The sequence below is a fragment of the Dermochelys coriacea genome, chromosome 15, assembly GCF_009764565.3.
Source record: "Dermochelys coriacea isolate rDerCor1 chromosome 15, rDerCor1.pri.v4, whole genome shotgun sequence".
Classification (NCBI taxonomy): domain Eukaryota; kingdom Metazoa; phylum Chordata; order Testudines; family Dermochelyidae; genus Dermochelys; species Dermochelys coriacea.
The window spans coordinates 14,508,458-14,530,348 of NC_050082.1; the positions used below are offsets into that span (position 1 = coordinate 14,508,458).

At 40.0% G+C, this 21,891-nt stretch overlaps 1 protein-coding gene across 3 annotated transcripts in view; it reads left to right on the top strand.

Moving 5' to 3' along the window:
* UBE2L3 (ubiquitin conjugating enzyme E2 L3) overlaps positions 1-21,891 on the top strand; it is a 95,321-nt gene that overhangs the window by 69,692 nt on the left and 3,738 nt on the right. The window contains exons 1-3 of one of the 3 annotated variants that reach the window (XM_038372710.2): positions 3,050-3,316; positions 12,911-13,006; positions 19,364-19,550. In XM_038372710.2, the coding sequence (XP_038228638.1) occupies positions 3,290-3,316; positions 12,911-13,006; positions 19,364-19,550 (310 nt within the window). In that variant the 5' untranslated portion in view covers positions 3,050-3,289. Of the gene's footprint in view, positions 1-3,049; positions 3,317-3,823; positions 3,887-12,910; positions 13,007-19,363; positions 19,551-21,891 lie in introns of those variants that run through there. The other 2 variants (XM_038372709.2, XM_038372708.2) reach the window with 2 other exon arrangements.

Consider the following 21,891-nt stretch of genomic DNA (forward strand, 5'->3'; position numbering starts at 1 on the left):
CCCCTCAGACAGAGACAAACACCTACAAGATCTCTATCATGCATTCCTACAACTACAATACCCACCTGCTGAAGTGAAGAAACAGATTTGACAGAGCCAGAAGAATACCCAGAAGTCACCTACTACAGGACAGGCCCAACAAAGGAAAAAACAGAACGCCACTAGCCATCACCTTCAGCCCCCAACTAAAACCTCTCCAACGCATCATCAAGGATCTACAACCTATCCTGAAGGACGACCCATCACTCTCACAGATCTTGGGAGACAGGCCAGTCCTTGCTTACAGACAGCCCCCCAATCTGAAGCAAATACTCTCCAGCAACCACACACCACACAACAGAACCACTAACCCAGGAACCTATCCTTGCAACAAAGCCCGTTGCCAACTCTGTCCACATATCTATTCAGGGGATACCATCATGGGGCCTAATCACATCAGCCACACTATCAGAGGCTCGTTCACCTGCGCATCTACCAATGTGATATATGCCATCATGTGCCAGCAATGCCCTTCTGCCATGGACATTGGCCAAACTGGACAGTCTCTACGTAAAAGAATGAATGGACACAAATCAGACGTCAAGAATTATAACATTCAAAAACCAGTTGGAGAACACTTCAATCTCTCTGGTCACTCAATCACAGACCTAAGAGTGGCTATCCTTCAACAAAAAAGCTTCAAAAACAGACTCCAATGAGAGACTGCTGAATTGGAATTAATTTGCAAACTGGATACAATTAACTTAGGCTTGAATAGAGACTGGGAATGGATGAGTCATTACACAAAGTAATCCGATGAAGTGAGCTGTAGCTCACGAAAGCTTATGCTCTAATAAATTTGTTAGTCTCTAAGGTGCCACAAGTACTCGTTTTCTTTTTACAGGCCAGTTAGTTTGACATCTGTAGTATGCAAGGTCCTGGAAAAAATTTTGAAGGAGAAATTAGTTAAGGACATTGAAGTCAATGGTAAATGGGACAAAATACAACATGGTTTTATAAAAAGTAGATCGTTCCAAACCAACCTAATCTCCTTTTTTGAAAAAGTAACAGATTTTTTTAGGTAAAGGAAATGCAGTGGATCTAATTTACCTAGATATCAGTAAGGCATTTGATACCGTGCCACATGGGGAATTATTAGTTAAATTGGAGAAGATGGGGATCAATATGAATATCAAAAAGTGGATAAGGAATTGGTTAAAGGGGAGACTACAACGGGTCCTACTGAAAGGAGAACTGTCAGGTTCAAGGGAGGTTACCAGCGGAGTTCCTCAGGGATCGGTTTTGGGACCAGTCTTTTTTAATCTTTTTATTACTGACCTTGGCACAAAAAGTGGGAGTGTGCTAATAAAGTTTGCAGATGATACAAAGCTGGGAGGTATTGCCAATTCGGAGAAGGATCGGGATATTATACAGGAGGATCTGGATGACCTTGTAAACTGGAGTAATAGTAATAGGATGAAATTTAATAGTGAGAAGTGTAAGGTTATGCATTTAGGAATTAATAACAAGAATTTTAGCTATAAGTTGGGGACGCATCAATTAGAAGTAACGGAAGAGGAGAAGGACCTTGGAGTATTGGTTGATCATAGGATGACTATGAGCTGCCAATGTGATATGGCTGTGAAAAAAACTAATGCGGTTTTGGGATGCAGCAGGAGAGGCATTTCCAGTAGGGATAAGGAGGTTTTAGTACCGTTATACAAGGCACTGGTGAGACCTCACCTAGAATACTGTGTGCAGTTCTGGTCTCCTATGTTTAAAAAGGATGAATTCATACGAGCAGGTACAGAGAAGGGCTTCTAGGATGATCCGAGGAATAGAAAACTTGTATTATGAAAGGAGACTTAAGGAGCTTGGCTTGTTTAGCCTAACTAAACGAAGGTTGAGGGGAGATATGATTGCTCTCTATAAATATATCAGAGGGATAAATATAGGAGAGGGAGAGGAATTATTTCAGCTCAGCACCAATGTGGACAAAAGAACAAATGGGTATAAACTGGCCATCAGGAAGTTTAGACTTGAAATTAGACGAAGGTTTCTAACCATCAGAGGAGTGAAGTTTTGGAATAGCCTTCCCCGGGAAGCAGTGGGGGCAAAAGATCTATCTGGTTTTAAGATTCTACTCAATAAGTTTATGGAGGAGATGGTATGATGGGATAATGGGATTTTGGTAAGTAATTGATCTTTAAATATTCAGGGTAAATAGGACTAATCCCCTGAGATGGGATATTAGATGGATAGGATCTGAGTTACTACAGCAAATTCTTTCCTTGGTATCTGGCTGGTGAATCTTGCCCATATGCTCAGGGTTTAGCTGATCGCCATATTTGGGGTCAGAATGGAATTTTCCTCCAGGGCAGATTGGAGAGGCCCTGGAGGTTTTTCGCCTTCCTCTCTAGCATAGGGCATGGATGACTAGAGGGAGGCTTCTCTGCTCCTTGAAGTCTAAACCATGATTTAAGGACTGCAGTAGCTCAGACATGGGTGAGGTTTTTTGTAAGAGTGGGTGGGTGAGATTCTGTGGCCTGCGCTTGTACGAGGTTGGACTAGATGATGAGAATGATCCCTTCTGACCTTAGTATCTATGAACATAAAGGAAGAGGCTTTTAAAACAGTCTTAACGCTAGTGCCAAAGAAAGGTGTGTACAGCCCCCTCCTCTGTTTTCCCTCCCTTCAGTCCAGACGTGGGAATGCTGGGCTCTTCCTCTGCCCCCCATCAGGGCTTCCCAAGAGGGCTGGAAGAAGGGTCCCCTCCCTGCTTTCGCCCTGTGCCCCAAGAGGACTGTGTGTGCAGATCTCTGCTCTTACACACACGCACACAGGGCTCCCCAGGAGCATGGGGAGGGAGCCCCCCAAAGGGGTCCAGGGGCCTCTCCCTCTCTCAGACGGGGCCCATGTGCAGTCGCTGCGGCCCCCCCTTCCCAAGAGTATGCAGGTCTCCCTCGCAGCGTGTGCCTGGGGGCGGGGAGTTCATTTTCCCCTGCAGGCCTGCGGGGCGGGGGGGCCCCCTCGCTCCGGCCCCCTAGGAGGGGACGGGGTGTTTACTCTCCCCTGGCCCGGCGCCGCAGGCTCTCCACGGGAGAGGGGCGGGGAGCCTCGAGCATCCCCTTTCCCCGGGGCGGGGTCTGCTCTCCTGCCCCCACGAGGCGGGCGGAGGGAGGGGGCCGCCCCGGCGCGGAGACAGGGGCCGCTCGCTCGCTCCCCCCCCCCTCCGTTCCAGGAAGCGCCGGGCTTTAGCCGCCCAGCCCGCAGCCGCCATGCATTGTGGGGTAGCAGGAGCAGATCCAAGATGGCGGCCAGCAGGAGGCTGATGAAGGTAAGATCCAGCCCCGCGCCGGGGAAGGACCGAGCGGGGGGCGGCTTGGGGAGGGAGCGCTGCCGCCTCGGGCCCCTGCCGTGCCGGGGGGGGGCAGCGACCCCCCGACTCGGGGCGCGCGGGGAGCCCTCCCCCCCCCGCGGCAGCCCGCGGGATTCGGAGACCGGAACGGGAGCAGCCGGCATCTAGGCCGCGCCTCGGCGGGGCCTCGCTCTGCCCGCGGCCGGGCTCCAGGGGCTCCCACAGCCCCCGCGGCTGCCTGGCCCCGTGTGGGGAGCCAGCGAAGGGCGCTCGGGGGCCCCGGGCCGGGCCATGCCCCTCCCTGCGGGGGCTCCTGCCGTGACTAAGCAAAGAGGAAGGGTTGGTGCGGAGGAAATGCTGTCTGGGCTCCTGCCGGGGGCTGGGGCTTTCTCCCCCCGGGCTCGCCGGGATGGCGACGATTAGCCCGGGCTGGCCGCAGTGCTGCCCGAGCGCCCCGCAGCCCCTGGCGGGCAGGAGCCCCGGCCTGCCGGGACCACGAGGATGGGACGGGGTAGGACGGACGGAGGGTTCCCCCCTCCCAGGCTTATTGTAAGTTGAGTTTTGTCAGGCGTTTTTGTGCTTTTAACGTTAATCTGCCCCGCCCGTGAGGGAGACGTGGCTAGTTTATCAAGTTGAAATGTAGACCTGGGTTCAGAAGTTACTTCACTCAGTTTGCCTTAAACGCAAATGCATTTGCGTGTCCAAACCTCTGTTCCTTCTGACATATGTATAATAGCGTAAAGAGTGGCTGCCGCCTGTGATGGTTGACTTTTACTTAAGAATGGTTTTATTTTATTCTAATCTGTTGTTCAGTTTTGTATCTTGATTATTTGTTCTCTTGCGATAGCTCTCGCAATGTGTAAGATGCTTTTCCCATGCCTAGGAAGACAGTTGCTCCCCCCAGAAGTTTACAGTTTTATGTAGTGGATGACATCGTTATCATCAATTCAGATTGCGTACTACTCAGGGCAGGGATCTGCCACACTTTCTGTTTAGCACCTAGTGGGACTGCAACAACTATAATTATCTCTGTACCTGGTATTGTACAAACATACCATTATCTTTGCACTTAAGTGTTTATAATCTGAGTTAGATAGATGATATAGTTTAACCACTTAATACATAGACGCAAGGACTAAACTGAATGTTGTTCAATGTTCTTCCTTTTTTACATATCTTGTACTTGATGGGAAAGAAGTTTGATGCCACTTCTGTTAGTTTTGTTCTTTTAAGTCTTGATCCTGAAACTGGCTTCAGGCAGGTGTAGCCCTGCCTAGAGCCTCACTGAGATCAATGGGGTTCCACCCAGACATAGGGTTCTATCCTTGTTGAGTCGGATGCTGGATTGGGGTGTGAAACTTGAGTTATACATTCAAAGATGCCCACAGATTATTAGGACAAAGAGAATTGTGATAGTTTAATACTGATTTCATTTAAGATTAGCTTTGCTATTTTAAATTTATTCTGAGTGTAGATTGTAATTTAAACAGTAGAACACCTTCGATGCAGAGTCATGCACACAAGATAACATCCATAACATCAGCGAGGAACATAAGCTGCTCCTGAGGAGTTGATGAGACTGAACTAACTTGGGTTTTTGTTTGTTTGTTGATATATTTTATTTTTAATAATATATCTTGACCGCTACCACATATGAAGCTACTGTTGCAAATATGTCAGAGTAAGAACTCCCTCCATTTCACATGGTGAACAAGAGTAGTTATTTTATGTTTTAATAAGCTTAGCTTTTCTGTTTTATTTGAAATTGAATTTCATATTCAGTCAAATATACCTTTTTAAAATTTGTGTAAAGTAAAAAATGTACATAAATACTCCTAGTACATTTCTAAACAAGAGCAAAAAAATATAATCTTAAAAGTCTGGAGGGCTGCAGAGGCAATAGTTAATATTGCTAAGTATCTACCAAAGCTAGTTATCATTCTGCTACATTTTATGGTGTTAATGGTATTGCCGCAGTATGTTTACAGAGAGAGAGAGAGAGACACACACACACACACACATGATAGTTTTTTGAAGTATTTGATTCTTCTGTCTGCATTTAGACATATCTCTTCTAGAAGAAATTTGTGGCCAGACCTTGATTGATTTGGGAGCATGGTGTTGGGAATAGAGAATCTATTGCTAGATTTTACTTTCATTTTTGTTTCGTGTTCATGAATCATGGTAATCAGAAACTTTTCCCCATGAGTTCAGCAGCTGCAAAATGCTCTTAACAGTTCAGAAATTACTTTCTTATACACCACGATTAGTAGATATTATTACCCACTCCTGTCAGCCCTCCCCCAGTTTCAGGATTTTGGACTGTAGTACAATTCCACAGTACCACAAAGTGCATCCGTAAGTGTTCCATTGCTGAACCGATACTGTTTTGTTTTTTTAAATAGTGATGATGATTGGATGTTTTCTCAGTTATTTAAATTATACTTTTTAAACAAAGCTTAGGTCATAAAATATAATGAATGCTCAAAACCTCAAAGGAAACCCAATTTTAGCTCTGTATTTTCACATTTATTAATAATAATAATAATAATAAATTTTAAAATCTCTTAACTTTCTTACAGATCTTTGAACTAAATATAGTTTGTTTTATAACTGAAAATAAATTTGGAACCTCCTGCAGATTGTTCAAAATATAACATTCAGGTGAACAGGGATGTAAGTGAATTAAAACAAAACAATTTCCAAAGTACTGGAGTTGTTTGGAACCATTGACATGGATCATGGTTATTTATTTATATTACACCAACAACAAGAGGCTGCACTTGAGATCAGAGTCTTGTTGTAGTAGGTGATAGTGCTTGCTGTGAAGAGAGACAAGACAAAGCGTGGGAGATCATAGTATCATTCCCAATTTACGGGTGAAAACTGATCTCTCTCTTTAAATTGAGAGAGCCAGTATTTATATTTAGTCTTGGCAGAATTCGATTTTTATTTCTTATAATTTCAATGGATAATAGTGATGTTCATTTTTGAGCATTTTTTAGATTTTTATCAATTAATTTTTTTACATTTGTGTGAAATTATGGGTCGTAAGCACTTTTCTCTATTATCATTTTAAATGTTTAGCTGCAGGAAGCTATGGGGAATCAGAAGATTATTTAATGACAGTAGACACTGAGATTCAAAAAATTCAAGCTTTATAACTTAAAATACAAATTGTCAATATGTCAAAATATACAAAATAAATATCCTTAAGTCAACAAATCATAGCTGTTTTTACTAGTCCGCTCATTAGTCCATTTGTAACAAGTCTAATTCAAAAGTCTAAACCCCTGGTTTGACTCTGTTCTCAAGCAGCATTTTGCTTTCTTTGCCTGGCTATACATTTTAGTTATTATTGATTGAAATATGTTTTGTTTTGTGACAGTGAAATTGATATTTACCAATAAATCAAATATTTCTAAAATTATATTTAATAACTTTCAAATCTTAATATGACATACTAAAATTTACACAAATGCAATTGTATGGTTACAATGATAAACATTCAAAACAGGGAGGGGGGCATTGTGCTGGTGTCTAGGGGCCTGAGCCCTGTTGTGCTAGGCCCTGTACAAACAGCAAATAGTGACATTTTGTCACAAACTCTCATTCATCTGAATAGTCTAATTGAAGTCATTGGGGGCTACTTGCATGAGCATTTTACAAGATTAGACCCCAAGTTTATCATAACAAACGCAGTGGATAGTTAATAGTGGATTAAGCCCTGAATACATCAAAGACCCAGTTTTAATCTATGAGCCACCATGACAGCTGAGCCCTTCTAGGACAGTGCAGATCTCAAAGCATGTGAGAGCTGGCGACAAAGCATTCTCTGTAGAGGGGATCCAGCTATGGAACAGTCTTTCAGAAGAGATGTGGTAAATCTGGAGTCTGTCTTAGGAAACCCTGTAAGGCCTTCCCTTTTGAGAGAGCTTTTACACCGTAGCTGACTCTCACAATTCAAACACCCTGTTTATTTCCAAACTGTTACTAACCCTTATCCACCAACACCACAAAAACCCTACGCCAAGCAGAGTTTTGATCCCAGAAAGGGAGGAGTGCCAGAGACTCCATGGTGTCCATAATAAAGGATTTTATTGTTGCTATTGATTTTATGCGAAGTCACTTAGATACCACAGTGATGGGCAACAGTATAAAATCCTAAGGTAGGTGGATGGAGAGATGACACTAGATGGTGGTACAGTTAAAGATGAGAGGGAGGCTTATATGAGAAAGGTGATGAAGTTATTTGTCTTTGCAGGTATACATCATGTTAATATAAAATACCATGTATGGAACTTTTTTTAAATTGGGTTGGGACTTCTGTATATAGAGATATATACTTAAAAACATAATTAGTAGTCCAGACGACGCTCTTGGACAGTACCTGACACTCCTTCCTCAGGTAAAGCTCCTGTTGAAGTCCCAACTATAATATGACCAAGTAAAGGTTTCTATTAGGTCTATAATATTTCCACTTCCTGGGTTTTTTTTAGTGTTTAAAAAAGTATAATTAATAGTCTGTTAATGTGAGCTTTTGTTTTTGTGTTTTAAGGAAGTGAGGAATGGCAAAGGAAGATTAAAATAATCTTTTCTTTGTGAAAAGAAAAGGAGTACTTGTGGCACCTTAGAGACTAACAAATTTATTAGAGCATAAGCTTTCGTGAGCTACAGCTCACTTCATCGGATGCATTTGGTGGAGATTTATATAAATCTCTCCTCTGTTTTTTCCACCAAATGCATCCGATGAAGTGAGCTGTAGCTCACGAAAGCTTATGCTCTAATAAATTTGTTAGTCTCTAAGGTGCCACAAGTACTCCTTTTCTTTTTGCGAATACAGACTAACACGGCTGCTACTCTGAAACCTTTTCTTTGTGTACTCCCACACTTGCATAGCAAACATTTATGAAGCAATGAACTCCACAGTGACATAAATCTCAGAACTACACCCATGTAATTAATGTTGATGGCATGTATTTACGTTATGCCTTAGTGTTGTAAACAGTATAACAACGCCAAATTTATTGAGAATTTTGTATTTTTAATCCGATTTTTTCAGTTTATAGCTTTGATACTTTGAATGTGTAGGTTTTTAATTGTTCTGGCCTTTACTCCTCAGTAACAACTAGTTAGGAGAAACATAAACTTTATCTGTTTTCGTGTTGGTGTTTTTTTAAAAAAAAGCTTACACATTTTACAGCAGGAGTGAGAACAGTACGGTTTTATAACTCAAAAATGGGTGACGATATTTTACTCAAAATTCACTTTTGAGCAGAGATCAAACGTAGAAACTTTCTGCTGGAAAGAAGAATTATTCAGAAAATAAAGAAAAAACACAAAATTGTAATGTTTCAATGGAACCTTAACTATAACTTTTATGAAAACTAAATATTCTCATGATTTTTTTAATTTAAATGTAAAGATTTTTAAAAAACAACAACACTACCCTGCAGTACTAGAGAACCAGAAATTGAAATAGATCAACTTCTTACCACTGGCTAAGAGACATATTCATCATAAAAACACTTATATGTTTAGAAATTGTTTACCTACTCTTGTTCATAAATAAAAGATTACAGAATATCTTTCCTCTATTCGGTTTATTTACTTTGTGCCTCATGTGAAGCTTATTGGAGTCAACGAGAGTCTTTCCATTGACTTCAATGGGCTTTGGGTTTAAACCCTTCGCATTATCAGTTTTCCTGTTTTCCCTGTGTAGACAATCATTGAGGCAGGCCCCAGTCTTGGGATGGTTCATATGCGCATGATTTTGCAGGATTGGGACCAAAGTCGGTTTTCCTTGTTTGTGTGGCTTTTTCAGAAAGCAGCAGGAACATTTCTTTAATTTTTTTTTTAAGCCTGTTTATAAAATCACAAATTGGCAGAGGGACTTGGGTGCAAGTGCAGTACTTGAAATTACTTTTAACTTTTTTTTTAACTGACTAGATTTCAAGTTGGTGGCATTTCTTTTACTTTTTGCTTGATTTTGAATTTTTAATGTATGCTTTCAAACAGCATAAATGGTGAAAAGTACTTTTTTTTCATTTTCAGTACTGTAACGTACAAAAAGAAAATACTAAATGCTTTTTGTGATCAGGTCCCTTCAGTGCTGTACCTGAAGATTAAATATTGCATATCAAACAGTATATTCTCCATTTTATATACTTTACTTTGTTTTTTATCTGAACTTTACAGACTCGAAACACTTTACAGACTTGAAGTCCCAACACATCCCTATAAAATAAGTAGATATCTCCATGTTATAAAAGGGAAACCTAACTCAGCAAGGTCACACGCAGGATCAGTGGCAGAACTGGAATTAGGAGTGTGCACTCCCACTTCTGCGTTCTAGCTATTAGTACGCTCTCTGAGTCAATAATTTACATTATTTAAAACAACAACATTAAAGGGGGTGGGAGAGAGTGGGAATTCAGCTATTTGCTACATTTCTAACGTTAAGGTTTCTTTTTGAAAAAAATGCATGTTTGGCCTCAGTCTCTCACTTCCAAAAGACCTTTTTGTCCTTTCAGAGTCAGTGATCTTAAGGTGAAATTAGTCATTTTTCTGACTCTGAACATGGTACTACCTTTTACCAGCCTGTTGCCTGTGGACATTCAGCAGTATCATATTTTCTTTCTTCTTCGACAAAAGTATGTTTTTATTCATTAGCTATGTTGCCTTTGCAGTGCTAGTATTTTATTATGAATTGTGTATCACCAACAAAAGTAACTACATTTCTGTTACAAAATCTTTATTCCTGGCATTGCATCAGCCAGAAAGAACACAATTTGATTTGCAGCTTCCTGGTTGAATTTGCAGCAGGGGCAGTAAGCAAAAAGTCACTTCTAAACTGAATAAGTTTAATATGAAAGTTACCGATTTGCAATAAATATGGAACCTCACAGTGCTACTTTCAGACAGTCATTTTTAGTATAAAGTGAAACTTTAAGCAACCACACAAGGGACTGACAAAAAATGTTTGTCTAATGGAGATGATCTTCTAGTAAAGGCAGAGTAGGATTGTACTCAAGGACTTGATTCTCCACAATCTTGCACCTTGTGTAGTCATGCCTGTTTAAAATATATGTATTATATTCTAGTCTGAGATGGCAACTTTTTATACCTACTTTGTACTTCCTTTGCGTAAGTAGAAATTGCTACAGTAGGTGAAAGGTGGTGGAGAATCAGGCTCAGATATTGGGGGATACTTGATTGGCAGGGGGTCTCTTGAATGGGTTTCACTATTATATGTCATTTCATATAACAGAGCCAGTTGCAGAGCCAATAGGGTTACTGGCGAAAAAAATTTAATTCTCTCAACTTTGAGTGAAGGGTTTTAAGGGAACCAGATAGAGGCTTGCTGGTTCATTTGAAACTTTCTTTCATTGCATACAAAGCTCAAGAATTTTGTGGTGATCACAGTTAACTTCTGCACTGTATTTATCGTATTTCTTAAATCAACCACATTACAGACATGTCAAGTTTTTAAAACAAACGTGAGAGTTTACCTCTTTAAATTAACATCATTTCTTTTCATTTTTTCAAAGCTTACCACATTTAAATGTGTTAATTATTTTGAGGGAGACAGAGACTGATCGCTTGATAGTTAACTTTTCTTTATATAACTACTTCATCCTTCATCTGCTTTTATATGAATTAGATTGTAAGCTCTCTGGTCAGGGACCATATCTTCCTGTGTTTTTTGTATAACACCTAGCACAGTGTGACCATGATCTTAAATGGGGAGCCATTTGAGAGAAACTAATAGATATTTATATAATATGTATAATTTATGTCAAGAGTTAGATAATGTCTAAAATAACCAATTTTTCTATCCATCTGTGTTTTGTGGGAGAAGGTATCAGTCATGCATACGTTCTGTTTTAAATGTGTGCTGGTTGTTCTGTATCTGTAACTTGACCTTTTCATGATATCCCATAAGTTATTTTTTGTTTAAAATTGTGGGTTATGAAAAAGAGTAGTTTAATGTGACTGCACAACAGTGCTACATGCAAAAAAAAAAAAAAAAAAAAAAAAAAAAAAAACCAGCTGAGACCGCAGCTGAATTAGTTATGTACCTTCCTGAGCTTCTTGGAAAAACACCACAATCTTCTGTGCTTTTGTACTTTCAGTGTCCAAAACCAAATACCTAGCATAGTACTAGATTCGTAGTTAAAATGGACATGTGATGCCTCCTTATTGCTGCTGCTAATAAAGGTTATCTTCCACTGAACAGCATGGTTTAGGTTTAGCATATCCCGATGAATGGCAATCCATGAGACTCTTGATGTGTGTGTCTTCATGCTCTAAAGCATAATCTAATCACGAAAGCCCCTATTTCTGTAATATTGAACAAGTTGGGGTATATGTAATGGCACTGGAGCCAGGGGACAGACTAATTAGTCATTTCTAGTGTCCCAAAGACAAGTCTGAACCTTATGTTCTGGACATGCTCCTTAGCTGTGTTTGTCTATTTTGACATATTTAAAGGTTCATTTTCTAGTGTGTATGTTGTATGTGAGTTTGGACTTTGGTCTTCCGGTTGAACTTGCATTTAATCATGATGCCATAGTAACGCTCTAGTTCTGAAAGAATAAGAGAGTAGTTTTTTTGTTTCATTGCGAGTGCCCTTTGCAGACTACGATGTATTTATTAATAAAGGAAATAAACATAGTGTTTGTTTTCCTTGACCTAAACTCTCTTAAAATATTGTGTACACTTATATGTAATTGGCTTTTTTTCACTGAAAACTAACATTTTGGCTCACAAGGCCTGTCATTCCCTCCAGAAATAATTTCTGAAGGAAGGAAAAAGTAGTTTCTTAGTTCATGCAGTTAGTTAACTATATTGCAATTCCTGAAGGTAAGTAAGTATCCAAATGGCTGTAATATTGCTGTTAACTTTGTTTTGTTTTCAGCATTAACTTAGATCTTTGTCTACATGATGGAGGTGCACTGGATTGGTTTTAAAACCAGTCTAATTAGACTGGTACAGTCCTCTGTGTGGATACTTATTTTGGTTTAAAGTGGGCATATTTCAGTTTAGTTTAAATCTTAAACCAAAATAAGTGTCCACACAGTAGTTTGTATAAGTTTAATTAGACTGGTTTAAAATACCTTTAAACCAGTGTAGCTTTCTCGCGTAGACAAGTCCTAACACATCTGTTACTTGTATTTGTAGCTGACAAGTTGATACAATATTCTCAATCCACAAATTCTTTGAGAATAAGCTTTTTAAACAAATGAATCTGATATACAAGTGAGTGTAACAAAAGAGTAAATGAAATATATAGCTATGATGCAATATTATTAACCATGCTTCTGTTGTAGCTCGATGGCATATCCCTTAATTCAACATTTGATTCCCTGCCTTAGATAACCCTGATTCTTTATAGGTGTAGGAATTCCATTTGTTTGATTAATTATGTGGCTTGTCACTTCTGAAACCACAAGCTCATTTAATATAAAACAAAGGAATCCATTTTCATTTCTAAGTTCCTTGAAAAAAAGTAAATGAACATGCTGCTTATTACTGTTATTAATGTATACTTACGCTCTGCTTGCTTTTCAGGAGCTTGAAGAAATCCGCAAATGTGGAATGAAAAACTTCCGTAATATCCAGGTTGATGAAGCTAATTTATTGACTTGGCAAGGGCTTATTGTTCCTGTGAGTATAGAACACTTATATTGTGCTTAAAAGCAATCCACAGACCGTTTGTACCTAGTGATGACTTGTGCTGAGGGAGAAAAAACTTTCACAAATCCATAGTTTATTAGTACTGTAGGTGGCCATTACATAATTGTTGCACCCTGACAAATGGGTGATTATTTGCTGTTATAAAACATTACTTTGGTGGTAATTTGTTAGTCTCTAAGGTGCCACAAGTACTCCTTTTCTTTTTTGGTGGTTCTGGTTATGTTTGAAGAAGAAAAGATCCAATGAATGGTTGACTGAAAATATACCTGTTGTTTACTGGTTATAAAAATAACTAGGCTTAGCAGTATTCAGCTTTAATTTATAACTTGGTAAATGTTGATTTCAGGTGACACACTGAAATTGACAAAAAAGAAAATATATCGGTAACAGTCACTTTGCCTGCAGCAATCAAGTGTCACTGGCCCTCCGGCGATTCAGGGAGTACTCTGGAATCCTGTTGTCAGGGGAGTGAGTGAGTGGGTCCAGCTGCAGAGGGCTCCCTGCACTTCACCTGATCCCACAGCGGAGACGGAGCCAAGGCCCCTGGCTGGGACTGCAAGTGGAAGGACGACGAGCCTCCAGCTGTGGGGGAGGTCAACCCACTGCTGAATGGCTCCTGCAATAGTTCAGGGATACCTCTGCAGCCTCACTAGCACGGACCTGCATTCTGTCACACCAGCTGAGAGTACCAGGAGACTGCAACCTTCCTTGCACCTGTAGTGATTAGGTATCACCAGTGCTGTGGCCATGTAGGGATCCCACTGAAACTTCGCTGTCACAGGCCCACTCCCTTACTTGTGTGTCAGCAGAGTTGCAGAGGACTCTCTAGACAGCTGCAGCACCAGTGACACCCAATCCTTGCAGGCATTAGGTGCGGGGGAGGCTGCGATTATCCTGGCCCATCAGAGCAGAGATCCCTGGCCAGGACTGCAAAGAAGGACCACAAGTCCCTGGCTGTACCAGACACCACCCTGTAGTTGAAGAGTTCCTGCCTGGGGATTCCTCACACATTTCTGGCTGGAGACACCTAATCACTGCAGGCACAAGATGCAGGGAAAGCTGTGGTCCTGGCCTGGCAGACTAGAGATCCCTGGCCAGGACTGCGAGGAGAAGTCAGTATTGTCCCCAGCCGTGGAGGAGGCTACCCTACTGCTGAATGGCTCCATCACTGGGCAAGAGCCATTTAGCACTGGTGGCCTCCCCCACAGCCAGGGACTCATCTTTGTTGTCCTCCTCTTCCTCCTCCTCCTCCTCCTTGCAGTCCTGGATGGGGATCTCCCCTGTGCCCTGCCAGGACCCCAGCCTTCCCTGCACCTTGTGCTTGTAGGGATCCAGTGTCACCGGCCCTGCGGCTCCATGGTTACAGCCCCACTAGTTCATTCACCAGCCCAGAACATGAGAGCCATCCCCAAGCAGGAGCAGTTCAGTAGTGGGGTGGCCAGCTTCATGACCCAGGGCTAATCCTTACCCCCTGGCCAGGACTGAAGGAGATCTCTACTGGGCCAGGATGACTGCAGTCTTCCCTGTACCTGGTGTCTTGGGCCCCTCAGCTGCACAGGAAACCCCCTGCAACCCTGCTGTTAGTGCTGTCCTAACCCCAGTCCTACCCCCCCACAACAGCAAAAATCAAAATAGTTTAAAATAGGAAAAAACCCCTTTTTTAAAAAAAAAAAAATATTTTCAACAGTAAAAATTAGAAAAAATTGAATTCTGACCGCACTAAATGTAACCTAGGTTTGTGTGTGATGCATAATGAAATTTTTAGAAGTCTCTAGGGAGGAAGGCGGTTTTGAGCTTAAGCTGTTTAGACTATAAAACAAATGCTGTTGTAAAGTGACTTGAGCATTTAAGTTGCTTAACAGTCACTTATTGTCAACTTAGTTGCTGGTGGGGAGAGAGAGAGAGAGATGTAGGCACGCTACTATTTTGCAGGTATCTGTTTATGTGAAGGTAGCCCATAATTCACAGGTCACACAGTAACATGTAAAGAATCTTGTGCTTTGAAACAGCTAGACTAAGCAAATACAAAAGCTCTAATGCTTTGTGTATGTTGGCACTTGGATCATGTTAGTGAATCCATTTTTACTATTTTTAAATGTTGCCTGCTAATTTGATGTAAACATAGTTTGCCTGGCCATTAAGACTTGGTGATAGGAGTATTAAAACAGTTATGGTTGTATCATAGTAGCCAGGCAAACCATATTAGCAGGAATAATTTTGAAGTTGTTTTAAAACTGCTCTGCTAGTATGCTTTTTTTATGTCAGTGAAGGTGGGCCTAAACTAACAGGTCTTAAACTGGTGCAGGCGGTACAAAAATAACTGGAGTCCAAGGTGTGCTGTGGCATCATAGCTAACTATCCACACGGTTTAAAACTGTTGACTAAAGATAATGGAGAAAAGGATGGAAATACATGGGAAAACGTGTGCAATTAATTTCATTTGATAGCCTTTTTCCAAAAAAATCTAGTCTCACTACTTTAAAATGCTCAGTGCAAAAGAATTTGGCCTGGATTTTCAGGATTGGGTATTTTAAGTTAAGCTCAAATTGTTAGGTTTTAAAAATCTACGCACCTCTTGGAAAACAGGCCACTTATGTATGCACTTAGGCAAGGATTTAGGTACCTAACTTTAGGCATCTACTTTTAAAAACCTTGCCCATGATTTTGTATTTTTGAAAGAGGAGTGTTAATAGGCAACTTTTGGGCTTGTCTACAAGGTGGGGTAATGCATTATATGGAGGTATGATTTCTAAAGTGCACTAAGGTGCTGTGCACTAATCGGTCTGCATAGGACCTGCTGGTGTGCTTTAACAGCATGCTGTTTATATTATGTGAAAACCCACTAGGGAACCTTTAGTATGCACCAGCAGGATCCACGGGGCTAAATTGATATGTTAGAATGCTTTAGAAATCACACCTCTGTAGACTGCATTACCCCCCTGTTTAGACAAACCCTAAAAGTAAATTACTACTATACTAGTCAAATAGAGAGGGATTTGTTGGAAAGGGGAAGGGAGGAATCCAATGTATTTGATTGTCTGGTTGAAGTCGTATGGATTTTCACCTTCTTTATTTTGGGCATTTTCCACTACCAAGTTCTGTGCTCACTTTCCTGAATGAACAGCTGCATCTAGTCTGTGGAAAGGAGAGTTGGGCTACTTGGACATCAATACTGTCTTTTGGTTGGATGCAGTAGAAAGCTGGAGAGAAATATAATCTGCATGTGATCTTAAAGACTTTCAACATCAGCTCTGCAGTGCTTCTGGCTTTGTTAGTTGAAAGCCACTCCTGAACATGGATCATGCGTGCTACATCAAGATTCTTGCTGATCCTTTGGATTTGAAACACTGTAGAACAACTGATGCAAATAATCCCTTTGAGTCTTTAGTGTCTCTTTTGTGAATAAAGTGAGCAGGATTTGACCTTTAGAGAGGAAATTTCTATTAAGTAATATATTTTTAATAAAACACTGTGGTTTTTGTACAGCATTTTACTGCTTTGGCATTCTTCCTAAAGCTGAGAGTGTGCTTTTCTTTTTAAAGAAAAACATTTTATGGTGATTTATTCCTTAAAAAATAAATGAAAAAAAAAAACCAAAATCCTCAAAATGTTTGATCTTAAAAAAAAAAAAAAATTAACAGAAAATATGTAGCTTTAAAAATGAGGTGTTTTGTTAAAAACAAAGATTTCTGCTCACTAAGACTTGAATTTGGAATACTTTCCTCTGCAAAGTTCGTGACATCACAAACACCAAAAACAGCACTGAAGGGAGCTGCATCCCAAATACAGCTTTAGGTTTTTGTTATGTGCTTTTGAGCTCCTGTTTTGGCATGATTATGAGGAAATTATTTTAAAATAACGTTTTCTCACTGAATCTACATGTATTGAGGATCTTACGTTTTTGTACGTATTTAAAAAGCACCTTGGGTCATTATTTAAAGGGAGGACATAATACAAATAATAATCCTCTCCTTTTTTTGCTTCACTGGTCTAGAATTGTCTGAAATTCAGCTGTCACACTGAGTAAACTTTTTTTTTTTTTTTTTAAATCGGCAGACATAATCTGGGTACAGATGAAAGCTTTTTGATGTTAAATTTGCTTTTGAAGTACCAGGTATATGTATTTAAAAAAAGTGCTGACAAGCATTTTTTAAAAACAACAAATTATCAGTATTTCAACTAGTTATTGATCGTCAGTTCTATATTTTTAATCTCACTTCTGGCCAACCCTTCTCCACAGCTTTTGTAAAAGTGATGCTTGATGTACAATTGAGAAATTATCTGGCATATGCAGTAGGCAGGTTTATTGAGTGATATTTTGTGTAATGCTTGTGTTAATTTTGTGTTAAGGTTGTTGTGGAGGATACAGTTCTAGAAGTAGCTCAGCCTGCTATATTTGTCTCTAAAACATTGTTAAAGAAATAAGCAGTCATGGTTATGAAACAAATCAAAGACAGCTTGTTATCTTGTGTTTTTCCTCTACAGATTTGTGTCAGAATTTTTTTTATATTGCTTGTTTTACATTATTTATAACAGGACATTAATTTAAAAAAAAAACCTTGCAGGATAAGATGGTTTCGTATTCTATACATTGAAACAAATTTATGCATGTCATTGAATTTCTATACTATATTTGTTTCAATTTCAAAATATGAAACATAAAAGAACACCTGTCTCAGATTCCTTGTGCCCTTGTAAAATACATTTATTGATGTATCATAAACTGAATCTTCCTTTTAAATACTGGTCACAATGGATGGGCTTTTGGGGAGTGAAAAGTGTAGTGCAAACATTCAAAGTGAGCATTAAAGTCATTCATGTTCAAGTATAAGTGATGAACAACCCTTTGCATGCAATCTTTTAATTCAGCTTCTTGAGTCGGATCCTTACTCCTGCTCTGACCTCTTGTGCTGAGAATAAGGGTTATAGCTGTATGAAGTAGCTGTAAAAGCCCAGGATCAGGCCAGCATAGGATCTGTGAAAGATTTGTAAGCCCTGACTCAAGAGTATATTTGGGCCAGGGTGAAGCCTCAGTATGAAGTGTTTCAGAGATTCCAGGCAGCACTATGGCTCATAGGGCACGCTGTTATAAGTTAAACAGGATTCCAAGGCTGACTAAATTACGCCAGGGTCACTTGAAGACTGGATGGATGTAAAGTGGTTTAAAGTCATCTTCGCCACCCCACATCCTAGCTTTTGAGTTCTTTTCTGTCTTCGAGGACAACACAGAATCTCTCCCAATAGGTTTAATACTGTTTTCCTTTCCCGGTAGAGGAGTGTTCTTTCCCTAAAGATGCTAATACTGGAGAGCTCATTTTTAATTTCTAAAATGGCTTTGATTAAAGGGATTGGACTGACTGGCTGCTAGGTGGGGGAAGTTAAAACAGTACACTGAGTAAAAACTCACTACCAGCTATTCTGAATCTCCCTTTCCCCAGTATCCTGAGTAGTTTTATCATGCTGGAATTATTGTTTGCAGCATAAAATGTTATATTTTGATAAACTCTAAAAATATCAATAGTTGATTTTTCTTTTGGGTTTCTCAAAATAATTTTTGAAACTAGGACTACAGTATCTAGCCGCAAGTTGCTGTCAGTTTCTGAGCATTGTCTTGTTCAGTTTCAGCATGAAGAATCACTCTCCCTACTTTCATAGTTCTCTTACCGTACTCCTCCCAATATGATCTGATGAAAGGCACCCGAAACTGCATACGAATTCAGTATTCTCATCAGCAGATGCAGTGAATATCTATGTTTAGTAAAAAAATGAATGGTCAGCAGATTTTATGCAGTCAGCTAAAGCAAAAAGGTTCTCTCAGAACATAGAGGGAAACCTGATAAGTCAAATTGCTCTGTTGTTTGTACCACCATATTGGGAGAAATGAAATAACTAGGTTTAGAGACAGAAACCGAAAACTTGAGGAAGAAAATTGGTATCTAAGAAAGGACTCGAAAACCTTTGTGAAATTGGGAATAACAAACAGTTGTGAGATTGGAGGCCTCTTTATCAATGTCACAAAGTTCTGCTTTCACCAAGTAGAAATGTCAACCCCCCTCAGTGCTGCCATAACATGCGTGGCTTTTTTTTCCTTTCAAGGTAAATACAAATACTGACAAAACACTATTACCCCTTTGCAAAAGAATATTATGGTTTTGATATTTTCTGGCACATAAACCTAAATCTAGACATGTAAATGGACTTGAAGGCCTATACAGACAACAGGTGTATCTTAAACATGGACCATTCAAAAGACTGAGCACGCAGTCTCTTCACGTGTATCTGTTCTGATGTCTTAAATCCCTTAATGTTCTGTCTTCTCATTTGCAGGACAATCCTCCATATGATAAGGGAGCCTTCAGAATCGAAATCAACTTTCCAGCAGAGTATCCATTCAAACCTCCTAAGATTACATTTAAAACAAAGATCTATCACCCTAACATCGATGAAAAGGGGCAGGTTTGTCTGCCAGTAATTAGTGCTGAAAACTGGAAGCCAGCAACCAAAACTGACCAAGGTAAGACACTGTGTATGGTGAACTTAATCTCAAGTAATTGTGTTGGTTAAAGCCAAGGGATGCTTGGTATTACCTTGGGATATCAGTTACCACACGATATCTGTTGTCTGTAAGTTTGTGCAATGGAGTACCCCCCTGGGAATATAGTGAATCAATGGTGGTTTATCTTCAGTTATAGGTTAGGATAATGCCATGACTTAGCATGTGTTGCTGTAAAGCTCCATCACTGATGATCAGAACGTCAGGTTTGAAATACCTGGAAACCATAGAACTACAGATTCAAATCCTAACAAAGATGGCTCCTCTCTTAGTTCTTAAAAGATGATAAATTGAGTACTCTGAGACTTAGTTTGGAGGTCTCTTGAATAAGACCGTAAACATTTTAGGGTACAGTTGGGTTTGAGGGACTTTTCTATTTCCATTTATTGTCAGGCTGAGAATTTGTCTCTGTTTGATGCTGGCTGGCAGAGCTAATTGGTTTATATATTCGTATTGAATGCTGCTGGGTGACTATTGTAAGTATAACTATTGTTAGGGAGCTCCTTTTTTGTATGGGCTTTTTTTAGTGTTATAAACCCAATTATATATTTCATCAGAGCTTTAGTGACCACGAAGAGTTTTTTTATGTAGGAGGCAGAGTCTGTGCAGGTTTCCTTGACCAAAAATTTCCCTTCTCCTAGTCCCCATCTGTCAATTTCTCGCCGTGAACTATGTGTTGACAATAAACAAATACTACAGTTAATATGGATGTCTATGAAAACCCTTACATCTCTGACCTCCCCTTTTCACTTTCATATACTCATAACTTCCTAATACTATGCCTGATCTCAGCCCAGAGAAGGATTTAGGAAACTAATTGAGGTATTTTTGCCCATCAGTAACTTAAATAGCCAAGTAAAAACCACTACATCTATCACATGGTGAGTCCTCCAGGAGGAATAGCCCTTTAGCCAAACTTGGGGGAAAATTTAAGATGGAACTGTGCATCTGCTGAAAACTTAAAATAGTGCTTCAGCAGTCTGCTGTCTGGTACAGAAGAGTAAAAGGAGAACTATACAGTCTCTCTACCTGGCCATACATCTGGGCTTTGCTCAGCAGCTTCAACTGATACTAATAATTGAAAATAGCAAAATCCTCTTTTAAAATAAACAAGGGGAAAAATAAAACTGCCTTAAAATCAGGAATCTGAAAAAATCCTGGGTGAAAAAACATTGCTGATCCCACCATTTTTGCTGAATTTTGCAAGTTTACGCTGTGTTTAAAAGAATTCAGTTTCTCTCTTGCAATGGCAAAGAGTCTTCACAATGTGAACTCACTGCTTGTTGCCCCAGCCTTGCATAAAACTGTCTGCAACCAAATATTGCCAGTCTGGCTGAGGCGCACATTCTTCTTACCGTAAGACTGGAAGGGACCTTGATCATCTAGTCCGTCCCCTGCATTCTTCCTCATCCCCGTGCTGTGCTGCGAGATACGACTGTTAAAGTCTGCAAGAACCAAAGGGGAAAATGCAACATCACTCAATGCAGTCTCACGATAGCTTTAAACACACAAATGTCAGGAAAGGGGAAAGTTTAGGGGTCTCAACTCATCACACCTTTCATATACTAAATGCACCTCTTAAGGCTATACTACATTTTAAGGTTACAGCCGCTTAATATTTAAAAAAAAAAAAAAAAAAAAGATACATGTGCGTTGTGATTGAATTACTGTTAACTCATCTTAATACTATTTTAGGGCCTGACTTGTGTGTGTTAAATATTGCTGTAATTATTTTTCATTTAATTATGTAATGTGTAAAGAGGAGCTGTGGCATACTGTAGTGTTGATATTTGGCTTGGTATGGTGGCAGCTCTCAGATGCAGCCGTCTCGTAAGTAAATTGTGAAATCAGCCAATGTCAACACTACATTTCTCATACTTTTTTTTAAACAACTCTAGTTTAAGGTAAGCACATGTAAGCCAGCCCCTACCTTAGAAGTAGAGGAATAGGTTATCCTACTGGGATCCAAGTTTTGGTCTCAAGCTATGTTCCTCGCTCCCAGATGGGCGGGTGATGTGAATGCAATGGGTTAGACCCTCTGGCAGAAGCACCTGAATGTAGTATTCTAGTAACCATTTTGGTGAACTCTGAAATGATGTGATAGATGCGCGAGTGATGAACAGAGTCCAAATCCTCATCTGCTGAGACGCTGTTTTGGAGTTGAGGGAATAGGGGCGCATGGGGAAATATGAGTGCATTTAAAGTTGGGAAGTATGGAGAAGGAAGATGATATGCCTGCAGGAGAACAGTAATTTGTAGCCTGATTTGTGGCCATTTCAAACTCTCAAAAACATGTCCAAAC